Source organism: Ovis aries, chromosome 5, assembly GCF_016772045.2.
Source record: "Ovis aries strain OAR_USU_Benz2616 breed Rambouillet chromosome 5, ARS-UI_Ramb_v3.0, whole genome shotgun sequence".
NCBI classification, from domain to species: domain Eukaryota; kingdom Metazoa; phylum Chordata; class Mammalia; order Artiodactyla; family Bovidae; genus Ovis; species Ovis aries.
The window spans coordinates 5,931,292-5,947,030 of NC_056058.1; the positions used below are offsets into that span (position 1 = coordinate 5,931,292).

The 15,739-nt window shown below is 56.0% G+C and overlaps 1 protein-coding gene and 1 non-coding gene across 3 annotated transcripts in view; one reads left to right on the forward strand and one right to left on the reverse strand.

Annotated features, from left to right (window-relative positions):
* The window catches only part of CPAMD8 (C3 and PZP like alpha-2-macroglobulin domain containing 8), a 99,795-nt gene that overhangs the window by 79,591 nt on the left and 4,465 nt on the right, over nt 1-15,739 (forward strand). The window contains exons 28-41 of one of the 2 annotated variants that reach the window (XR_006059820.2): nt 1,574-1,730; nt 1,860-1,934; nt 5,431-5,596; nt 7,313-7,399; nt 7,474-7,610; nt 8,008-8,163; nt 8,290-8,352; nt 9,202-9,386; nt 11,579-11,666; nt 12,413-12,487; nt 13,478-13,583; nt 13,672-13,782; nt 14,588-14,797; nt 15,313-15,425. Coding sequence is in view for 1 of the 2 variants with exons in the window: in XM_042249714.2 (XP_042105648.2) it covers nt 1,574-1,730; nt 1,860-1,934; nt 5,431-5,596; nt 7,313-7,399; nt 7,474-7,610; nt 8,008-8,163; nt 8,290-8,352; nt 9,202-9,386; nt 11,579-11,666; nt 12,413-12,487; nt 13,478-13,583; nt 13,672-13,782; nt 14,588-14,797; nt 15,308-15,425 (1,734 nt within the window). In the remaining variant the exon portion in view is untranslated. Of the gene's footprint in view, nt 1-1,573; nt 1,731-1,859; nt 1,935-5,430; nt 5,597-7,312; nt 7,400-7,473; nt 7,611-8,007; nt 8,164-8,289; nt 8,353-9,201; nt 9,387-11,578; nt 11,667-12,412; nt 12,488-13,477; nt 13,584-13,671; nt 13,783-14,587; nt 14,798-15,307; nt 15,426-15,739 lie in introns of both variants that reach the window. The other variant, XM_042249714.2, reaches the window with a different exon arrangement.
* On the reverse strand, nt 9,890-9,962 carry TRNAG-UCC (transfer RNA glycine (anticodon UCC)). Its single transcript has one exon. It is a non-coding gene; the product is annotated as a tRNA-Gly (tRNA).

The following is a 15,739-nucleotide window of genomic DNA, read 5'->3' on the forward strand; positions in this document are numbered from 1 at the left end:
TCCCACCAGCAGTGCGCAAGGGTTCCAGTTTCCCTGCATCCTCACCAGTGCTTGCTGTCTTCTGTTGTTTTGTTTTTGTTTAATAGCGGCCATCCTGATGGGTGTGAAATAGGGGAACCACTCGATTTTGAAGAGGATGGGCTACTCTTCCATCTTGAGTTGGGGCATGTCCCTTGCTGACAGTGCTGCTGTTTGTCCCTCTTGGCTTCCTGGTTTCCATCCGGTGGTGGTTCTGAGTTCATTTTTTTTCATTCATTCATCCCCCAGCCCCGTCATCTCCCATTCAGGGTGCACTAGCAACAGTTGGGGAGAAGGCAATGGCACCCCACTCCAGGACTCTTGCCTGGAACATCCCATGGGTGGAGGAGCCTGGTGGGCTGCACTCCATGGGGTCGCTAAGAGTCAGACACGACTGAGCGACCTCACTTTCACTTTTCACTTTCATGCATTGGAGAAGGAAATGGCACCCCACTCCAGTGTTCTTGCCTGGAGAATCCCAAGGATGGGGAGCCTGGTGGGCTGCCATCTATGGGGTCGCACAGAGTCGGACACGACTGAAGCGACTTAGCAGCAGCAACAGCAGCAACAGTTGGGCTGGGAGGTGGGGCAAACAAGGGACAGGCTGCAGAGATAAGGGTAAACACAGAGGGAGGGCCTGGGAGTTTAGAAGCAGCCAGCTCATCCAAGAGTAGAGGTGCCAAGTGCTAGTGGAAGTGTTGGGAGGCTTCCTCTGAGAAGACACCCCAGGGTTGAACATTGAGAAGACTTCTCAGTGAATACTGAGAGGACAGCAAGCAAGACCTCATCCTGTAAAGAAAAGAAGTAGGATCACTCTGCGTTCAGGACCTGGGTAACTGAGTGACTGAACGGGTTTGTGGGATGTTTTCAGCTGCAAACAGCATAAAAATGACTGAAAAAGGAATTCTGAACATCAATTCACACCGCAGAGCTGAGGAGTCTCCAGGACCGGCCAGCCTGGCAGCCTGACAGTGCACTTGGGCCCCTGGTTCTTCCCCTTGGTTCCTGTGGACCTCCTCAGCGCAGCGGCTGCTCTCCTTGTGGTAGCAAAATGGCTGCAGCTGCTCTGGGCATCACCTCACGTGCCCATTCCAAAGCCATTTGCAGACCTGGGGACTAGAATGCTCATGGCTGTGGCTGACTAGGGCTACAGAGGAGCCCGAGTGTCCAGGATACCCGGTTGCTTGTTTTTCCCTGGGATCTCTCAGCAAAACTGGGGATCTCTTGGGGAATGGTTATGGAGGAGCAACAAGGAGGGTCTTTCACACATGGTGCTGGTGGGGGACTTGACAGTCTCAGGAAAAGGTGCTTCCCAGGTGGGAGGGAGTTAACAGGGAAGATAGGCTGTGTCATCAGGCCCTGCTGGGTGCCCACACACTTCCATCAAGTGCTCACAACAGGGCAGACTGGGCCCTGGTGTCTTACAGAGAAGGAAGCAGAGTCTTGGGTGATGTGGGGAGTGTACCACAGTCCCTCAAGGGGCACATGGGAGGTGACTTTGTTTTGGGACAGCCCAGCCTGTGGCTGTCTCAGCCTGTACTCCATCCTGTTTCAGGCTCACGGCCTTTGTCCTAAAGTCCTTCGCCCAGGCTCGCAGCTTCATCTTCATCGACCCTCTGGAGCTGGAAGCCGCCAAGGACTGGATTGTCCAGCAGCAGCAGGCAGACGGCTCCTTCCCGGCGGTGGGCAGGATTTTGAACAAGGATATTCAGGTCAGCAGCCTCTCAGCCTCCTCCGGGAGCCCTGGCCTTGTTCTGCTTGCTCCCCGGGTTTGCCTGCAGCCAATGGGGTTGGGAGGCTGTCCCCTCTGGTTGGGGTGAGACCCACAAATCCTCTCACAGGGTGGGATCCACGGCACAGTCCCACTGACAGCCTACGTGGTGGCCGCGCTCTTGGAAGTGGACCCAGCCTCGGAGGTAAGTGCAGGGGCCCGGGAAATGCTGGGCTGGAGGAGCGAGCGAGCAGTTTCCCCTTGCCAGCCAGGCTGGCTGTCTTCAGCTTCTATTTCTTCCTTGCTGTCCTCCTTCTGTTCATTAATGGGACATTTTCATGCTTTCCAATGGTTACAGTTCTTGTGACCTCACCACTTCTTGTGACCTAAGCAGATGCATGAGAGATTCTGGCGGTAGTCATGAGGGGCATCCGTGTGCCCCTGAGTTTGAGCCTTCCCAGGACTGTCCATAGCCCCCAGCCCCCATCTGGAGAATCATTGGAGGCTCAGTCATTATCCTGGACAGTGGCCTGTGGACTGGCTTTGGGAAGCCTGATACAAAATGTTGGATGGGACTTCCCTGGCGGTCCTGTAGGTAAAGACTCCGTGCTCCCGGTGCAGGGCCTTGGGTTTGATCTTTGGTTGGGAACTAAGATCCCATATGCCATGCAGTGCAGCCGAAAAATTTAAAAAAAAAAAAATTAACTTGTGAATGCTTCGGGGGAGAAAGGTCTAGAACCTTTGGGGACAGTTAGTACTGGACCCAGCAGGACTTAGATGTCCCAAGGAATTTCAGGGTTGTTGTCACTTCTGTGAGGCTGTCCCAAGTGGGAGTGGCATGTCCCCTGCAGCGGGAGCTCCCAGGATAGACAGATCTCAGCCGCCAGGCTAGCGACTCCACCATTCCTCACATCTGTGCCAATTCTAAAACCTCTGATGATGAATTATGATTTGTGGCGCTTCTCAGATTTTTCCGCTTCACAATGCAGATTTGTAACTGCTGTGTTTAGAGTTTGCTGTGACCTAAGACCCTCCATGTCCCGAGGGCCCCTCACTTGCCATGTGTTAAGAGGTTGAATTGGGTTGCCTGAAACCCCAACCCCTAAGTCAGCTCACGCTGCTGTCACAAAATACCACAGACCAGGGGCTTAAACAACAGACCTTTATGGTCGTTAAGAGTCGGACAGGACTGAGCGACTTCACTTTCACCCTTCACTTGCATGCATTGGAGAAGGAAATGGCCAATGGGGTTGGGAGGCTGTCCCCTGTCCCCCTGTCCCCACTCCAGTGTTCTTGCCTGGAGAATCCCAGGGACAGGGGAGCCTGGTGGGCTGCCGTCTATGGGGTCGCACAGAGTCAGACGCGACTGAAGCGACTTAGCAGCAGCAGCAGAGTGTAGTTACCTAACAGTGCTGTGTTAGTCTCTACTGAACAGCAAGTGAGTCATCTATACAGATACATATGCACGCATGCTGAGTCGCTTCAGTCGCGTCTGACTCTTTGCGACCCCATGGACGGAGGCCCAGGCTCCTCTGTCCACGGGATTCTCCAGGCAAGAATACTGGAGTGGGTTGCCGTGCCCTCCTCCAGGGGATCTTCGTGACTCAGGGATCGAGCCCACGTCTCCTGCATTGGCAGGCCGGTTCTTTACCACGAGCGCCACCTGGGAAGCCCACATGTACATGTGTCCCCTCTTTTCTGAATTTCCTTCCCATTTAGGTCCCCAGAGCATTGAGTAGAGTTCCCTGTGCTATACAGTAGGTCCTCATTGTTATGTTTCACACATAATAGTGTGTGTATGTCAATCCCAGCCTCCCAGTTCAGCCCCCCCTTTTCCCCTTGGTGTCCATTCATTTCTTCTCTACACTGTGTCTCTGTTTCTGCTTTGCAAACCATTTTTCCAAACTCCACATACATGTATTAGCACACAGTATTTGCTTTCATCTTTCTGACTTAACCCCGCTTTGTGTGACAGTCTCTGGGTATACCCACGTGTCTGCAAATGTTCCTTTTGAAGGCTGAGTGGTATTCCACTGTATATGTGTACCCCATCTCCTTTACCCATTCCTCTGTAAGTGGACATTCAGGTTGCTTCTGTGTCCTAGAAGACATTCATTTCCGATGGAAAGTCCAAGGTCGGTGTTCTAGTTGATTCAGTCTTTTTTTTTTTTCCAGTTCAGTTTTTAATGAGGGGTCTCTTCCTGACTTGTAGTCAGTCATCTTCTCTCTGTGTCTTCGTGTGGCCTTTTCTTGGTGTATGACCATGAAGAGAGGTGGGGCGGGTTGAGGGGAGAGAAGAAGAGAGAGAGAGAGACCACTGTGGTCTCCCTTGTAAGCAGTCTAACAGATTCCAGGGACTCCACTGTCTTGCGTGTGTGTGTTAGTCCATGGACATCTCCAGGCAAGAATACTGGAGTGGGTATTCTTCCTGACCCAGGAATTGAACCGGGGTGTCCTGCATTGCAGGCGGATTCTTTACCAGCTGAGCTAACCAGGGAAGCTCCACTCTCTTGGTCTCATCTAATAAACCTAATAATAATCTCCCAAAGCACCGGCTTGCCCACCCCCCGACCCCCCACCCTCTGCCGTAGCCACGGGGGGTTAAGGCTTCAAGATACAAATCCGTGAAGGGGAGCTACAGATCCAGCCCCAAGACTCCAGAATGTGATTGTACTTGCAGACAAGGCCTTTGTAGAGGTAGTCATGTTAAAATGCGGACTTTAGGGTGGGTACGCATCCAATATGACTGGCATCCTGGGAAAAGGAGGACATTAGGGCACAGAGACCCTCACAGAAGGAAGATGCTGTGAAGATACAGGGAGAAGATGCCCAGGAGAGAGGCCTGCAGCGGATCCTCTGCTCGTGTCCCTCAGAAGGAACCGACCTTGCCAACACATTGATCTCAGACTTCTGGCCTCCAGATCCGCAAGACAAGAAATGTCCGCTTTAAAACAAGCAATATTTACTTATTTATTTGGCTGCACTGGGTCTTAGTGTGGTACACAGGATCTTCAGTCCTCTTTGCAGCCTTTGGGATCTTTTATTGCTGCATGCAATCTCTTAGTTGTAGCATGTGGGACCTAGTTCCCTGACCAGGGATTGAACCCAGGCCCCCTGCCTTGGGAACGCGGAGTCTTAGCCACTGGACCACCAGGGAAGTCCTTAAATTCATGAATGTTTTGACTCACTCATTTTTCCATTTAACCTATATTGCTGGGCAGCTTCTCTGAACTAAGGCCATCACTGGACAATGAGCTTGGTTTCTGTCCTCCAGCCGCTCACACTGTGGGGCAGGAGCATGATCAGGGCTGGTGGGCTTCTCGGAGGAGGTGACAATTGAGGTGAGGCTTGGAGGATGAGGTGGGCCTGAGCTGGGAGGTCTTGGAAGCCAGCCTGGTGATAGTGTGGTATGGGGCAGGGCAGCCAGAGCTCTCCCCGCTTCCTCCCGAGTGTCTCTGAGTTGAGTGGTGGTGCTCAGACTCCATCTGGACAAAGTTGGCACCAACATATTAATAAACGAAAGGGAATGGGGTTTTGAAAGCCGGGGCTGTAGGCAATCATGCACCAGAAGCATACAAAGTGAGGGGCTGCAAGCCATCCAGTGGTTTCCCCAGGCATGCCCCTGGGACTTTCGGGAGGGTGGTCTGCACGGTGCAGGCTGAGCAGCCTCCCAGGGCTCCACTTCCCACCCCACCCTGCAGGAGGAGAGGGGTGCCATTACCAAAGCCAGACACTTCCTGGAGTCCAGCGCATCCCTGGTTACGGACCCCTACAGCAGTGCCCTGACTGCCTACGCACTGACCCTGCTCCGCAGCCCTGCAGCCCCCGCCGCTCTGCGCAAACTCCGCAGCCTGGCCATCACCCAGGGTAGGTGCCCTTGCCCACCACCCCAGCAGACACAGTGTGGGGCCAGCCCAGCAGGCCCCAGGAAGCAGCTCGTGGACTCGTGCTTGAAACTAAGCAGGCGTCCTTGGCTCACTCTGTTTTGTTCACACATTTATTGTTGTCGTTTAGTTGCTAAGTTGTGTCTGACTCCTTTGCTAACCCATGGGCTGTAGCCCACCAGGCTCCTCTGTCCAGGGGATTTCCCAGGCAAGACTACTGGAGTGGCTTACCGTTTCCTTCTGCAGGGGTCTTCCCCACACAGAGGTTGAACCCGCATCTCTGGCGTTGGGAGGCAGATGCTTTACCACTGTGCCACCAGGGAAGTCCGTGTGGGTGTGTGTTAGTCGCTCAGTCGTGTCCGACTCTTCGCTGCCTCATGGACTGTATCCCACCAGGCTCCTCTGTCCATGGGATTCTCCAGGCAAACATGCTGGAGTGGGTTGCCTTTCTCTTCTCCAGGGGATCTTCTTGACCCAGGGATCGAACCTGGGTCTCCTGCGTTGCAGACTGATTCTTTATCGTCTGAACCACCAGGGAAGCCCTTACCCATTTATTACTCATTCATTATCGCATCTACTAGTGACTTCATTTGATAAGGTGGCTTGAGCCTGAGCATCATTTTCCTCCCTAACGAAACAGAGGATGCTACCCCAGTCCCCACTGGGGAGAAGAGTGCTCAGGGATCCCTGGTAGAAGATCCCCCCGGCTTCCTAGAAACCATCCCCAGGCAGAGTGCTGGGAGGCATGGGAGGGCTGCAGCCGGACCCCACCCTGCCCCCCGTTGCTGGGTGAACCTCAGAAAGCCTCTTCCATCTGGTGGTGTCCATCTCCTCAACTACAAAATGATTCCCCGTTGTGTTTGGGGAGCCCCATTCACCAAGCTGTGACTTCTTGAAATGTCTCCAAAATCAGTCCCCTCCCCCTGCCCCCTGGCCTTCCCAGCAGCTGCACTGGGATCAAGCTTCCATTCACCTTCTCTGCTTAAGAAGAAGAAGAAAACAATTATTTAAAAAGCAACATTCTAAAACCACCCAATTGAACGATGGTATCAATTTAGGACTAAATGCTCAAGATCTGAGGTCAGGAGGGCTGATTTCTCTGTGTTTTGAGGGCTTTTTATATTTCACATGAGCTTAGAATCCTTGTTGTCTTTGGAAATAGGGAGTGACTTCCTGGGCCCCAAGGGAGGATAACCCCGGGCCTGCATCAGGGCCCCAGCCAGAAGGGAGACCATTGATTAAGGAAGTCTGCCAGGGATGCAAAAGAGTAGCCATTGATTAGTGATGTCTGTTGGGGGTTCAGAAAAGCAGCCATGGATTGGTAATGTCTGCCAAGGCTTCCCCGGTGGGCTCAGTGGTGAAGTATCTGCCTGCAGTGCCAGAGACGCAGGAGATATGGGTTCAATCCCTAGGTCAGGAACATCCCCTGGAGGGAGAGCATGGCAACCCACTCCAATGTTCTTGCCTGGAGAATCCCATCAACAGAGGAGGCTAGCAGGCCGCAGTCCATGGAGTCGCAAAGAGTTGGACATGACTGAAGTGACTGGGCAGCAGCAGCAACCAGGGATGCGGGAGGGGCTGGATTTGACCCTGTTGTTGCAGATCTGAGATGCAGCCCCAAGGCCCTTCCTGTCTCCGCCATCTTCCCCTGGTGCCCTCTTCCACTGGGGTCCAGGCTTGATCTGTTCTGGCCTTGCAGATGGGGTGACCCACTGGAGCTTGACAGGTTCCCGGGACGTGGACAAGGATGCGTTCCTAAGCTTCAGTGATGGGGTCTATCAGACAGGTACTGGCCACCCCACCCACAGTGCCTGCTTTGGGCCCTGGGTCCTGGGTCCCAGCCAGCCTCTTCCATTGCAGTGGTCTCGGCTGAGGTGGAAATGACAGCTTATGCCCTGCTGACCTACACCCTCCTGGGAGACGTGGCCACCGCCCTGCCCGTGGTGAAGTGGCTGTCCCAGCAGCGGAACGCCCTCGGGGGCTTCTCTTCTACTCAGGTGCTCCAGACAGAGCCAAAGGGAGGGGCTCAGGTCTGGGTGGCCTAGGCTCGGGACTCAGAGCCCTCTAGGAAGTTACCTGGTGCTTCTAGTCTTAGGACGGCTCCTTACCTGCACCTCTGGGAGCATGAAGTCCAAGAGAGGATGGGAGGATGGGGCTCAGGGATGGATGCGACAGGCTCTGGGATAGGGACCAGCCCCTCCTTCAGTGGAGATGCCCCCCAGCTGCCTGGGGTCCCCAGTTCTCTGGGTGTCTACACCAGATCTGCTCTCCGTTCCAGCCACATGAGTCCCTGGCCTCAGTGAGGGTCCATGGGACCCCCAGTTTGGGCCAGGCCTCTGGCACAGGGTGGAGGCACCTTCTGGGGCTGACTTCGGTCTCTGGCTCTGTCCCCAGGACACCTGTGTGGCTCTGCAGGCCTTGGCAGAGTATGCCATCTTGTCCTATGCGGGTGACGTCAACCTCACTGTCTCCCTGGCCTCTACCAACTTGGACTACCAGGAGACCTTCGAGCTGCACAGGGGCAACCAGAAGCTTCTGCAGATGGCCGCGGTGCGTGTTCCCAGGACCAGGGTTGGGGGGCAGGGCGGCGAGAGTGGCCCCTCCTCGCTGCCTGTCTGTCTGTCCGTGTATGTCTGCAGGTGGGCGGAGGGGAACTGTAGCGCCTTCTCTCCCCAGATCCCCAGCCTCCCCACGGGGCTGTTTGTGAGCGCCAAGGGTGAAGGCTGCTGTCTGATGCAGGTGAGGCTTCGGGGAAAGGGGAGTGCTCCCAGGGGATGCTGGCGGGCTCAGTACCCGGCCAGACTGGGTGGGGTGGCTGTGTGTGTGAGAACCACCCTGAGACAGCCTGTCAGCCTCCTGAGATGTCACCCACACTGGAGAAGGAAATGGCAACCCACTCCAGTATTCTTGCCTGGAGCATCCCATGGACAGAGGAGCCTGGCAGGCTACAGTCCACGGGCTAGCAAAAGAGTCGGGCACGACGTAGCAACTAAACCATATCACCACTGCCCATCAGAACCCAAGGTAGATGGCAGTGTGTCCCCCTGGGTGAAACTGCATCTGATTCTCATTTTGGTGGTCTCTGACCCTGAGCAGAGCCCCCTGCTCCACCCTCCACTGTGGGACTTGCCTGGTGGCTCAAGGTTATTCTCCCAGCCAGGTCTGAATGCAGATGCCCAGCCCGGACTCAGCCTGGCCCTCCCTGAGGCCCCTTAGTCAGCAGGCTCAGGATTTAGTTGTGTTCTGGGTGGGGCAGACTGGTCTCCTGAGCTTTGGTCAGTGGTCAGAGGGCAAGTCAGGCAGGAGACCCCTGTAGCCTCAGCTTCTCCATCTGAAAAATGGAGCCCAGACAACACAGTTAAAAGGAGAGGGAGCCTGGTATGCAGACACACCTGGGCTTGAGACATGGAAGAATGGGATGATGGTTGTACCTACACCATCAGGATTAAAGGGAATGATGACCATGCCCAGGACTGTCACCAGTATCACTGACCCCATCGTTCTAGCTGTCCCCCACCTTCTCCTGCCCCTGTCTTTCCCCTCTCCACCACTACGGCCCGTAAGCCTCTGTCCTCCCCCATCCCCCAGATTGATGTCACCTACAATGTGCCCGACCCGGTGGCCAAGCCATCCTTCCAGCTGCTTGTGAACCTCCAGGAGCCTGAGGCTGAGCAGCAGCGACCCCCCTCACCTGCCTCCTCAGCTGATGATGATGACCCAGCAGCTGACCAGCATCACCAAGAGTACCAGGTGACCCTGGAGGTGTGCACCAGGTAAGGCCTCCTGCCCCGCTGGCTGGCACCCCCGCCTGGGTGATGTTTTGTAGAGTGATGCTCTCAGCTAGGAACATCTGGGGGTCTTACCTGGCCCCATAGATGTTTCCCCGACTAGAGCCAAAGTTGCGGCTGACCAGCCCCCGTGGTCCTTATTCTGATTACAAGACACACCTCAGCAACACCCATCAGGAAGCTATGAAGGACAAGATTTCTTACTCACAGGTCCTGAAGGGTTCTTGACTCTCCTGGGAGTCATACGGTGAGGTCACCGGTAGAGAGAGAGAGAGAAGTCATGGACCGGCGGTTCTGCCTTTATTGAAATCTGAGGGGAGGGGTGTGCCTAAGGTTTTGTGGAGTCACTCTTATTGGTGAGTTTAAAATATAAGAATGGTAATTGGGGTGCAGGAAGGGGAAGGCAGGGTGACCCAAGTAGTCAGTTATTTAAATAACCCAGGGCTATTTTATTTTGGTCATCCCACATACTTTATGCGGAATCTTAGCTCCCTGAGCAGGGATTGAACCTGTGCCCCCTGCAGTGGAAGCGCAGAGTCTTAACCATTGGACCATCAGGGAAGTCCCTACCCAGGGCTTTCTGAAAGAGAGATATTCATGGGTGGGGGCAGCCTGTTTCCTTATTGGTTGTTGTGTTAGTAGCTGTTAATATCTTCATTCAAGATGAGTGTCTTTTAAATGGATCCCTTTGCAATCAAAGGCTTACGCTACAGATGAGTGGAGTCAATGGAAGTGATTCTGAATGGGTGCCGCAGACTCCAGTGGCAGATGGGGCTGCGAGGGACGGCTGTTTGTGGCCCTTACATGACCCACCTGCCCCAGGTGTGACCCTAGAACCAGTTCACAGAGGGTCCCCAGGAAGTAAGGGTGCATGCAGCTGCCCACAAAGGATGCTCGTTGCCATGGCAACGATGGGGGAACCCTAAGGTGGTTGGTAGCCGTGGAGCTGAAACCCATCAGAGCTGCCCAGGCACCTTCCTTATCCTTAGCTCTTAACCCTCATGTGTCCAAGGCCGCCCCCAACTTGGGAGGTTCTGAAGAACAAGCCCAGCTGGGCCCAAGCCCCAGAGTAGCAGGTCCCCGAACCATTTCTGGTTCGCAGTGAGACTTGGGGTGGTACCACTCAGCAGGGCTGTGACCCACCATCCAGTTGGGTGGAGGAACAAGAAGCAGCTGGACTGGCCCTGGCACGTCTGTTGGGGACGCTTCTGTGCCTTTCTCAGACGGGAAGAAACTAACCGTGCACCAGCCGGGTATGGCATCTCTTAGGCCCCACCTCCGTAGAAGCCTCCTCTGCCCATCCCAGGGGCTCTGGTCATCCCATCCCCATGTGCCCATGGTCTGCAGGGCCCTCACTGAATATCAGCCTCCCTGTCACCAGTACCCAGCACAGGGAGGGTCTGGCATGTAGCAGGCCCTAGAGGCAGTATTTACCCACTGCCTCCCCAATGTCACAGAAGGGGAAACGGGGCTGGCACTGGCGAGCAGCCTCAGCTCAGTGGCCCCACAGAGCCGTTTCCCACCCCGGAGGCACGGTGGTTGTTGTTCAGTTGCTCAGTCGTGTCTGACTCTTTGTGACCCTATGGATTGTAGCCCACCAGGCCTCTCTGTCCATGGGATTCTCCAGGCAAGAATATTGGAGTCGGTTGACATTCCCTTCTCAAGGGGATTTTCCTGACCCAGGGATCAAACCCATACCTCCTGCGTCTCCTGCACTGGCAGGCAGAATATTTACCACTGCACCACCCAGTCGATACCCCCCAGAGTTTCCTCAAACTCATGTCCATTGAGTCGGTGATGCCATCCAACCACCTCAACCTCTGTCACCCTCTTCTCCTCTTGCCCATAATCTTTCCCAGCATCAGGGACTTTTCCAATGAGTTGGCTCTTTGCATCAGGTGGCCAAAGTATTGGACCTTCAGCTTCAGCATCAGTCCTTCCAGTGAATATTCAGGGTTGATTTCCTTTAGGGTTGACCTGGGTCAAGCCAAGAACACTTGGCAAGGCCTTTTGGCTTCAGTCTTTCAACTGTGAAATGGAATGACCAGTGACCCCGCCAAGGATGTCTGTGCAGCCAGACCCGGGGCAGGCTGGAGGGCTGTGGGGACAGAGCGGACCAGGAATTCCACTGAGGGGCTTGAGTTCAAGGGCCCTTCTTTGTCTCCTTTCATCGACAGGTGGCTGCACGCAGGGTCCTCCAACATGGCGGTCCTGGAGGTGCCCCTACTGTCAGGGTTCCGGGCGGACGTCGAGAGCCTGGAGCAGGTGAGGGGGCGCTGGTGGGCGGGGCTGGGCAGGGTCTGTGGACCTGCCCTGGTTGCAGATTCCTAGCCCTTCATAAAGTGGGGCTGTGCTTTTGTTTCTGCCTTACTTTCTCCCAGCAAATTTGGTGCTCTGAGACTGGCCACTGCGGAGGGGCAGGTGGGGAGGGGTTGGGTCTCTCTCCCAGAAGGTGTCACCCACTGGGCCATCTGTGCTGTTACCCATGTGACCAAGGATGCTTGCACTTTGGGGATGACATGGGGAGCCAGGGAGACTTGCCAGCACCCTCTGCTTAAAGAGAGACCAGCCCCATTTTGCATGTCGGGGAGATGGTCACCAAGAGGGGGAGCAGCATTGCCGAGGAGGTCAGCAGTGTGGGGAGGGTGGAGCACCCTGGAGGGGGTGGGGGGTGGATGGTGCAGGTGAAGCAGGAGCAGGTGGCAGGGCTCAGTGGGCGCCTCGGGGGCTTGGCCTGGGGCTGAGACTTGATCGGGGGAGACTGCGGCAGGGAAGTGGAGGCAGGCACTCAGGACAGTGATACCCAGCCTTGAATGCCCTCTCAGGGGTGCTGGCTGCCACCCCCCTGGCCCAGCCCATGGGGGCTTGCTGGATGCCTGTGGGCAAACTCCTCAGCCTCTGGGGCCTCGGCTCCTCATGGGTCCAGCCCACCTTGGGCCCTTGGAGATCAGAGGATGAGAGTGTTGGGGGCAGAGGGGCTGGGCAGATCCTGACTCTGGCTTCCTTGCCAGCTGCTCCTTGACAAGCACGTGGCACTGAAGAGGTACGAGCTGGCTGGCCGCAGAGTGCTCTTCTACTTTGATGAGGTACTGCGGGCTGGGGGAGCGGTGGGTGGGGTCCTCCACAGCAGCCGCGTTGGTGAGGGTATAGCTGCCATGGCCTGTTAATGGTTCTGGCAATGCTCTCATGCCAAGAAAGAAGAAACTGGAAGAGTCAGTCCATGCGGAGTTGGCACGGCTGCCTGCTCTGTGCCCCAGCCAGCTTGCTTTGGTGGAAAAAATTAGTAGGAGAGGTGTGGAATAGTATCCAGGCGTCAAATGAAGCACTGACTTTCTGAGTCTCAAAAACAGGCTGAGTTGAACAGACAGAAAGCAGACTGGTGGTTTCCAGGGTTGAGGGGATAAGCAGTGGGCGCAAATGGGGATGCCGTTTCTTTCATTCTTTTTTTCTGGAGGATAAATGTTGTGTTGGTTTCTGCTGTACAAGGGAGTAAATCAGCTGTATGTATACATATCTCCCCTCCCTCACGGACCTCCCTCCCACCTTGCCCCCCATCCCACCCATCTAGGTCACTACAGAGCACTGAGCTGAGCTTCCCACTAGTATCTGCTGTAGAGATGGTAGCGTATTTTTGTCAATCCTGGTCTCCCAATTCGTCCAGCCCTCCTCTTCCCGCTCTGTGGCTACATGTCCATTCTCTACGTCTGCATCTCTATTCCTGCCCTGCAAACAGGTTCATCTGTACCATTTTTTCTAGATGGAAAAGTTCTACAGTGGTTGCACAAGATTGTGAATGTACACACACACACACACACACACACGCAAGCACAAAGGGAGGAAGGGCATCTGGCATGGTGAGTGTGGGAGATGAAAGACCAGCTGAGACACTTCCCACGTGGGTGGAAGAACCCGCAAAATCGAAATAAGATCGGGTTTCTGTTTCACGCCTCCGGGGCACCCCGCAATCAACCAGTTCTGGGTTCACACTTTGGGGCACCATAGAGCACAGAGGCCGAAGCTCAGTCTCCAGCCCTAATGGGCCCAGCCAAGCCTGAGCCTGCCCGCTGCCCCTGCAGATCCCCAGCCGGTGTTTGACGTGCGTGCAGTTCCGGGCGCTCCGGGAGCACGTCGTGGGCAGGACGTCGGCGCTGCCCATCTTGGTGTACGACTACTATGAGCCTGGTAGGCCCACGTCCGCCACCCGCAACCCCAGCTCGGTCCCTCACCCTGTCACCCATCACCCGGTCACCCTTCTCCCTTGGTCCCGCAGCCTTCGAGGCCACGCGCTTCTACAATGTCAGCGCCCGCAGCCCGCTCGCCCGGGAGCTGTGCGCGGGGCCTGCGTGCAACGAAGTGGAGCGCGCTCTGGCCCAGGGCCCCGGTGAGTGCGCGAGGCCACTGCCCCTTCCGAGCACCCGCCACCCCAACACGACCCGTGGGCCTGTGGGAGGGCTGCCCATTTGGAGGGAGTCGTCAGGCGGGGGAGCGTACAGCGTGGTAAAAGGAGGAAGGCCTGGCTCGGTCAAGGGCGCGCGTCCTGAGCCGAGGGGGTTGAAGTGCGCAGGCGGGGTGGAAGGAGCAGGGATTCGAGGGGTGGGAGTGAGCAGAGGAAGGGGGCGGGGTCCTAGCTGGATGAGGGCGGAGCCCATCGACGTACGGCGGGCAATGAAGAGGTGGGGCCTGGAGAGGGGGGTGTGGGCCGTGAGGAGGGGGCGGGACCTAGCCTGGTGGGGATGGCAGCGAGGAGGGGCGGGGCCGGGAGTGGGCAGTGATGGGGGCGGGGTCTAGCCAGGTGGGAGGGGCGGGCGTAGAAGCCGGAGCCCTTGCCTCCCCTCCCCCACAAGCCAGATCTGGGGACCCAAGCCGTGAGCGCAGACTGGCGGCAGGGAAGGGCGGAGTGGAGTTACTGGGAACCCTTGTCTTTATTTTCCAAACTTCTTTAAATGAATTTAGGTTGCATTTAGTTCAAAAGTTTTATTTTTAAATTTTGTTTTCATAAATACTAGGCAAATACTCGCTTGAAATTCCACCAGGTCAGGGCTCAGGGCTTCCCGGGCACTGTCTCCACTCTGCGGAGCGTGGTTCTGGCCCCTAGGGACTTGTCCATCCCAGGCCCAGGCAGAGGCGAGGGCCAAGTGGGGAGCTTGGAGTTCCCAGGACCCTGACAACTTCGCCTCGCCCGCCAGGCTGGTCCCCGGAAGAGCGAGGTCCCGTGGCCTTTCCGGAGGAGGGGGTGACAGTCACGCGCTGTGGCTGCGCCCGCGCCTGCAGCATCAGCGGGGACCCGGTGTGCGGCTCCGACGGCGTTGTCTACGCCAGCGCCTGCCACCTGCAGGAGGCCGCCTGCCGCCGCCGCGTGAGATTGGAGCCCGCGCCCCCTGGCCGCTGCGCGCTTGGTGAGGACCCACCCCACGGCCGGCCTCGGGGGCTCCACCTCGTCCCGGAATGTATCACTCCATCTTCTCCATCATGCCATCTCCTTCCTGGGTCCGTTTGCACTGGGCTTCTTTAGTGACTCAGCGATAGAGTTTGCCTGCAATGCAGGAGACACGGTTTTGATCCCTGGGTGGGGAAGATCCCCTGGAGGAGGAATTGGTAACCTACTCCAGTATTCTTGCCTGGAATATCTCATGTTGGGCTATAGTCCATGGGGTTGCTAAAGAGTCTTAGCAATAAGAACCCTTTGCATCTCCTCCGTCTTGATCAGTCTTTCTCCAGCCCCATCCCAACTTGGTGCTTTTCTGAGTCTCCTCATCTCTGATTTCTGTGTCCCCTTCCCCATCTTGTGACCTCACCTCCTATCTGTTGCTCTAGGCCACACATCTTTCCCAAGCCCCCTGGGCTGTTGGTCATTCAGATCCTCTCCCCTCCAGTGCCTTCCCTACTGACTCAGTCCTTCCTTCTAGAGCAGCCGACACCAGCCTTGGCCTTGTACAGCTACGAGGATGACTTGGGTCCCTTGGACACCGGGCGCCTGGCAGCTGGCCATGAGTTGGTGGACTTGGAGAAGGAAGCAGAGGACAGGTGAGAGCTGGATCTGCCCCCAGTCTCCCTCCACTGTGGAACCCGGCAGGAAGTGGGAGCTGCTGATGGAGGGTCGACCTGCAAGATTTTGGGAGATGAGGTGGATAACCTGTTCTCCCTTGACCTGCATCCACTCGATGCGTATCAGAGAGCAGCCTATATGTATAGGGTGAGCTTAAGAAGCCCTCCCAAGGACTGAACCTCAGGACAGACCTGTCCCTGAGACCCACTCACCCTTTTAAATAAGTTACTCATGACGCAAGGAATGTTTTTTTCAAGAGGGGGTGCTATGGAGTCTTGCAGTGGGGTTAAAA